The following is a 7,763-nucleotide window of genomic DNA, read 5'->3' on the forward strand; positions in this document are numbered from 1 at the left end:
ATGCGCCATATAACTCGAACACTTTTTATACAGTCTTACGTTCAATGTTAGGGGTTGATAAATAGAGATAAGAATAAATCTGCTTCGCTTAGGAAAGAAAAGGGAATAACTTAATCACGCAGTTGAATTAATTAATTTATGACAGTTTATTGAAGCACCAATTTACAATAGTCAACAATAATCTCCTGTACGAGAGGGCTATTGCTTCATGATGGTGCTATTGCTGCCAGAGTCTCGTTTGGTAAAGATTACTCTGCACCACAATTATTGGCACTGAGAACAAGATCAGCTTGGAATAACTTTAATCACAATAAATGTTTTCGGCCATTTACACGCCTGTAAACTGATCGTAAATAAAGATCGCAAGACTCAAAATACGTGCATTCACTGTAATTTACTATGTGCAGAACACTCATTTTATCTGCAAAATAGACTGTAACGAATTGTGCAACAAATGAACTTGCCATGACAGACTATAAAAAATTTATTTTTTTATATAATATTCTTAATCGCAAAAAAGCCAAATCTGGCAATTTTGCTCAGAACTAACTGAAGCGCCACTTGTAACGTCCAATGCGCCACGTTTGGCCACCCTTGTCCTAACACATCATGTAAGATTCCAATTTCTAGGAAAAAAACGAATCGGTTTCTTCATTTCACAATTGCCATAATCTAAAAAACCAGTTTCAATCGAATAACAACAAACTGATCGAAAAGAACGATTACGGCAAACTTTGGGGGAAAAATACAGTATCTAATTTTCAGGTACTATATTGTACAGTACATCACTCCTATTAAGAAACATAATTTATATAACCACATGTTGTTGAGTGACGCAACTATGAAACGAGACACTATGCAAAGTAGATTGAAAATAAATTTTTTAAAAAATGTTATTTTAACTTTTAATATTATCCTAATTTCGACTTTATCACCGAATAACATAAAATAACGAGTTATACGTATAATACAAAACTAGTTTATATTTATCCGTATTAATTATTCCAACACGATAATATGCTAATCGATTTCGATATCAAACGTGTATTAATAATCATTGTTTAATTTCATAATCAACTTTTATACATACTTAAAGAAAAGGGTAGGTTTGCATTCTAATTAATTTTATATACAATTTAATCTAAATTAAAGTAAACATTAAGATGTAGACGCGAGTCGGATTTCATCAATTGACCGGTGTCCCGTTAAGCAAACAGTACCAATCTTAATGTTTGCTGTTATTTTTCCCCGAGCAACGCCGGGCTCATCCGCTAGTCTATACAGTGGTGCCTCGTATAACGTACTTAATCCGTTCCAGGTGCACGTCCGTTAAGTGAAAAGTCCGTTATACGAAACGCATTTTCCCATAGAAATACATGTTAAAACATATAATTCGTTCCNAGGGCTAATATATAAAACTGTCATCAGACCCGTGCTTATGTATGGGTGCAAGTGTGGCCAATGACAGCCACCGAAGAGAAGCGATTGCATGTGGCAGAGATACCAATGCTGAGGTGGATGTGCGGGGTCACAAGGATGGATAGGATTAGAAATGATTACATCAGTAGAAGTTTAAAGGTAGTATCTATCAGAAAAAATAAAAAGCCACAGACTGACATGGTTTGGACATGTGGTGAGAAGGAATGAAGAACATGTAACAAAAAAGGCACTAAATATGAAAGTACAGGGAGATAGAGGTAGAGGAAAACCTAAGAAGAGATGGATTGAATGCATAAAAATGGATATGCTGGACTGTGGAGTGGATGAAGAAACAATTAGATAGACCAACGTGGCGTAAATTGACATTCCGGGCTGACCCAAATAATCTGGGTTATATAGGCCAGGACGAAGAAGTTATATGTAATAAAACAAATGGTCATCTACACAATTATAATAACAAGAAATAAAGAAAAACTTTTTATCAGAATGGTTATTTTCCTATCTTATTTTATTTAAATAAAATTTCAATTTCAAAAATGTTTAATAAAATGTGAATTATTAACNTTGTGTCAATTTTCACTCCTTCTGATGATTTCTTTGTTTCAATTGAAATCACCTTTCTGTTTTTTTTAGAAGCCATGATTTGCACAACACTTGAATAAATGTAAATACCCTGCACTAAGGTGATGTAGTAATAAACAAGGGAGCAAGCCGAATCCCAACGGAAGCTCTACTTCAGATATAACAACAATATATTCTAATAATACTAATAAATTATAAAAATAGCAAATTGTCATCGGCAACGGCAAAAGAGTGGAAACATCATTCGCGCTTATTCGCCTCACGTAACTGCTGAACGGAAAGTCCGTTGTTCGCAGCGTCCGTTATTCGAGGCACCACTGTACTAATGTTAGAGAGGTTGAGGCAGACGTTTTAAACGTGTAAACGTGTAGGTCGGACGTTCGGCGCCGCTTTCCCGTAATACTACGTTCGCACACAATCCACGACTCACTTCTATCTCGATTTACCTACAATCTGGATTGTGACTGTCGCTAGTCGAACGTCGTGCTGTTCGCNATATATTACATAGATTTTGTTGTATTATTTAATTTACTCACTGATTCTTTTAATAATAAACTCATAATAAATTTAGTACATTAATAAGCTTTATTTATTTTGCATCAATACTTTCAAGGCTGTGATACTTCAACTTTAGCATTCTTAAATTTTTTCTCTACGAACCTACTAAACCCAGAACATACTAAAAATAAGTAGTGTAATGTAGCCAAAAACATGCATTTCATTAAATTTTATTACACTGCTTTGCTGGAAATAGTGGGTGTGACTTATTCTTTTTTCAATTAATTCAATTTGCTTTGAAGAGCTAATAACTAGTAAAAAGTTTAGACATTTTAATGTACTCATTATCGATCACTTATCGAATCCCACCTACAGTAGTTGTGACAGAAAAACAGAATTATGTTTACATATGTATATATAAAGAATTAATAGATGTATTCTCACACTTTTTTATATTTGTATCCTACATCAGAGGTTCTCAAAGTTATCAATCCACGGATTACTTAAACCAAGTCACAGACAAACTGCATACCACACACACCTCCATCCATATCTTATATCGTAAATTTCATCTTAGATAACAATAGATTATGTGCCAAAATATTCTGTCCATCCGGTAACCTAACATAAGACACGGTTCACAGAAGTGTTCTTTTCTTGGGCTAAATGGCACCGGATCACATTTTGGAAAAACAAACAGATACTACTCGGCACACGCTCACGAACCAAACTTTCAGAACCTCTGTACTGCACTATTATACCCGGCGACAGCAAAATCCCCATAATAAGCCTATTAGTTAGAGAATAAATTGACAAATGCAGCAGTCAATGAATTAGATGTAGGTTTGATACAGCATGACTTCCACAAAGTCTAGATTTAATAGCAATGCAATAATTTACTCCCAGGTATTACGAAAGCAAAACTGCCTTACTATTAAATACAGATTTAATGATTTTCCCACTGTCAACATGGAGAACAGAAATCATCCTATGCAGATGACGTTTTCAGCATAATTTCCAACTAGTAAGTTAGGAACTTTGCGGCCATTCCATACATTCATTACTATCGATTTCACGAAACTTTAATACTGTATCTCGAAATGCAATAACATTGCTAATTTTTGTAAGGAAAATAAAACTAAATTTACTTTAAAATATCGATACTCGGTCCAATGTCTAATTCGGGGCGAAACAATCCGCCCGCCCCGTCACTTAACGTTTGTTCGTTAAATTTGTCCGCTATCAACGTAATACGCGCATCGGGAAGTTTGTTTTGAATGCACAAAGCAGTCGATAAACCGACGACTCCCGCTCCAACGACGGCGATGCGTTCCGAACGGGAACGTAATTGATTCAAAGACATTTGTTCCTTCCGATCTATCTAATGGCATCCGATTACGAGGTAGCGCTATCTGGTGAATGATTCACAAAACACAAATGTAAATTATCGTTAGGAAATTCAGTTTCTTCTATTTTGAAAAATGCCATCGAAAGAGAAACGCGGAAGAATATTAAATTTTTTAATTTAATTCACTTCCTTTGATTATTTCCGGGAATTTTTTCTGTTTTACTGTCTTTGTTTATCTATCTTACTCCTTACATAACACCCAGACTAAATTTTCCTGCCCTTTTTTTCTTTTTAAAAATAGAAACGGCGTGTATTGTTCTCGCGTGTCTGTCGTCAGTTTAAATCGGTAATTTCTTTGTTCATTTTGTAGAAAGGTCAAGAAACTTTAGAATGAATTACTCAAATATCTTTAATACGCTTATTGTCAGTTAAATCTGATCGTTACAGTTACACATTAGACCAATAAGTACTGTATTGATAGAATGGTTGAATGGTCGACAGGGATGGAGGTGTCTCCTGAATTTTTGGACTTAAAAAAATGTCGGATGGCAGTAGCCGTTAAACAGACCTTATCAATATTGTCTTTGTAACTCGAAGAATTTTGCAATAAATAAATAAATATAAATATTTTCTTTTGAATCAAAGCTAGACGGTCTGACAAAAAGTTCACTAGTACTGAGAGTAGTCATATTTCTAATAGTCCCTCTTCTAACCTGAGAAAATTTGTTTCAGCAATCTTTGTGTACAGTACAATCCATAGAACTAAAAACTGTTGTGATGTGCAAAAGTTTGGAAAGCAAGGTACAGTACCTTAAGGGTACCTTGATACTTATACAGTTGACCCCCCCTATAACACTGTTTATAATTCCGTTTTATATGAATTCCGTGTTGTACGAGTCACTTAGATTTTACAAATACGCGAGCCGTTCACAGCCCGGCACACGTATTTGTAAAATCTAAGTGACTCGTACAACATGAAATTCATATAAAACGGAATTATCAACAGTGTTATAGAGGGGGCGACTGGTACTTATTTTCATTTTTCCATACTTTTGGGTGCTATAAGCCTGGCCAAATCTACGATTTGGCCAGGCTTATAATTGGGATGTCTGGATAATGACGGACGAGTCCTGATATATACAGGGCAGACCATCTCCAATAAATAACGACTTATCCATCCGGCCGTCTAGTTAAAATTTCCAAATAAATAAATAAGCAAACTGAATTGAAAATCTTAATTTTGGAAATGCTATCTTCTAATTACAAAAAAAAAATTTTTAATTGAATCGAGAACTTTGCCTATTGCATGATCGGCCAACATGGCATCGATTCTTCAAAATGATAGATGACTGACCGAGAGTCTTGGCCAATCATCTATCGTCTCGGCCCGAGACGGTAAGGCATTAGTCTGCTGCCTCAGCCGAACCACTATTGTATTTCTGTAAATCAATTATTATTATTTTGTTAAATTTTTAATGTATGCTACCTGTCGCAGTAATTATATACCGCGCTGTATCACTGTCGCAATAATGAAGTGAATATAATATACAATGTATATACAGCGCGGTATATAATTACTGCGACAGGTGGTATATAGCGTTTACCTGCGTGCAATCGAAAATATTAAATAGATTTTTCACAGGGTAACAAGTATTTAAGAATTTAATATTTTAATTTCTGAACGGTACTTTTAATTCTAATAAGCGCCTTCCAGTAGCCGAATGCATAAAACCACCGAACTCTGGTCTGGAATCGTGGGTTCGATCATGGCATACGGGTTGACCACGTGGAGTTTTCCGGGGTTTCTTCATCTAAATAGGGTCCAGCTTCCCATAAAAGATTTCTTGGAATGCATCCCCCGGCAGATCACTCACGTGTCGTGTTGCAGTAACCAAATAAACCAAACTAATTCTAACCAGCGATTATTTATTGTGACATCGTCACATTCTCAATTTTTAGTTGTTTGCCCCTGTATATCATACTTTTTTTTAGCAATAGAGTTGTGCCGGTCATCGATCTAACTTTGTTCGGGAGAAAATTTTGAATCGAAGTAACGGGCCATCCATTCCAAACCTTAAATTCCTATATAGTTAATATATCGGCCTCCTGTCTCTATGCTTTCTACATCTGGTCTCGTCTTTCATGTATCTAACTGCTTTCTCGAGATTGACGAAGGACAGACAGACACCATACAAACAGACAACAGGCGAAATTTGTAAGTCTATAATTTTTTCAAATTGTAGTCCAATAATTTTTCTATAAACTCGATATTTACGAGAACGTGCAATCTGTTGCAAAAATATAAACACTTTATTATAACAAAATACTTAATACCCAGCTAGATGTTTCTTAACCTACACAAAAAGCACCTTATCTCTCAGAATTATTTATTGACCGTAACAAACGTTTTCAACATGTTATACAAGCCATCTTCAAAATTTTAAAAATCATAAAAGAACAGTTAAGAACACATTTAAAATACCGTAGGTATAACATAAAAGAAATCATTCTTAGTTCTACAAAATTTTTTTATTTAAACAAGTCATACGAAGTCTCGGACATTAAGATTAAGGTTAACGTGCGCCTTGAAAGTGAACACGGTCATTTATCAAATATTAATAGTAGACCCTATTAATTAGTATTGGTTGATCATTCTCTCTTCCGGGAGGAGGTCAACTACTTTTGCTTGAATTACTTCGACCCCCTTTCCAATTCCAATGCCTCTTCTATCGGTGGCATTGAAATTGGAAAATGTAAAATACGAGATTACCGGCCTGCATAAAATATGATTTAAGTGGTTTTTCGAGGGTGCAGAGTTTAAATATTTGGTCCCTTTTTCGCTAAATTTGATTCGTTGTCAGATGACCATTTGATATTCGGCTGTGAATGGAATAGTTTCTTAGAGGTAACATTCGTAGTTATATAAATCAAATACAGTACTATAATATAATGGAAGGGTTAGAAGTACGAAAGAATCTAGTAATCTTAAGGTACTCTTTGCTTAACGGGATACCAGTCATTTTTAATACTATTTTTAACGAAATCGATATTTTATTTCGTATTTCATACATGTTTATAATTACAGTTAACATTAATTGTATGAACAATTAACAAAGAAATAAACTTTCTACAATTATTTTTGCTTGGAGCATGACATCAATTTTCAGAGTCTACAAAGTTTATATACCTGTTGTTTACTCGCAAACGTTTGCATCCGGCTTCTAACTAATATTTTTGTTACGCTGCCTGAAAATATTATACTACCTTCTTTCACATTATTTCTTATTGCATCAATCGATATTTTAGCTGAACGGTCTCGCACGTTGACTAAAAAAAAAAAAAACACTTTCGATTCACGGCTAATTCCACCAAAGACCCCCTGCTGCTGAAGAACACGTCAGACATTTTGTTTTCTACGTGTAAATCGACTTTCGTACACCTCAACGACTGTTTGCACCACCTAATTTTATAATGATTAACGATATTACAAAATTGGTACAAACATAACGCTTATAATCATTCCAATCAAGAATTGTACTGGGCTTATTTCCTAACACAGGGGTGGCCAACCTTTTGCATACCATGCGCCAATTTTTTGACAGACGAGTTCAGATGCGCCATATAACTCGAACACTTTTTATACAATCTTACGTTCAATGTTAGGGGTTGATAAATAGAGATAAGAATAAATCTGCTTCGCTTAGGAGAGAAAAAGGAATAACTTTATTACGCAGTTGAATTAATTAATTTATGACAGTTTATTGAAGCACCAATTTACAATAGTCAACAATAATCTCCTGTACGAGAGGGCTATTGCTTCATGATGATGCTATTGCTGCCAGAGTCTCGTTTGGTGAAGATTACTCTGCACCACAATTATTGGCACTGAGAACGA

General features: G+C 35.0%; 1 protein-coding gene across 1 annotated transcript in view; it reads right to left on the bottom strand.

Moving 5' to 3' along the window:
• Nucleotides 1-3,938, bottom strand: part of LOC111632740 (D-aspartate oxidase-like) — a 25,786-nt gene extending 21,848 nt beyond the window's left edge. The window contains exon 1 of the mRNA XM_023377254.1: nucleotides 3,669-3,938. Coding sequence (XP_023233022.1) covers nucleotides 3,669-3,883 — 215 coding nt within the window. The 5' untranslated portion in view covers nucleotides 3,884-3,938. The remainder of the gene's footprint in view (nucleotides 1-3,668) is intronic.
• Nucleotides 3,939-7,763: the final 3,825 nt, after the last annotated feature.

The sequence above is a fragment of the Centruroides sculpturatus genome, unplaced genomic scaffold, assembly GCF_000671375.1.
Source record: "Centruroides sculpturatus isolate CEXI.00-Female unplaced genomic scaffold, Cexi_2.0 scaffold239, whole genome shotgun sequence".
NCBI lineage: Eukaryota > Metazoa > Arthropoda > Arachnida > Scorpiones > Buthidae > Centruroides > Centruroides sculpturatus.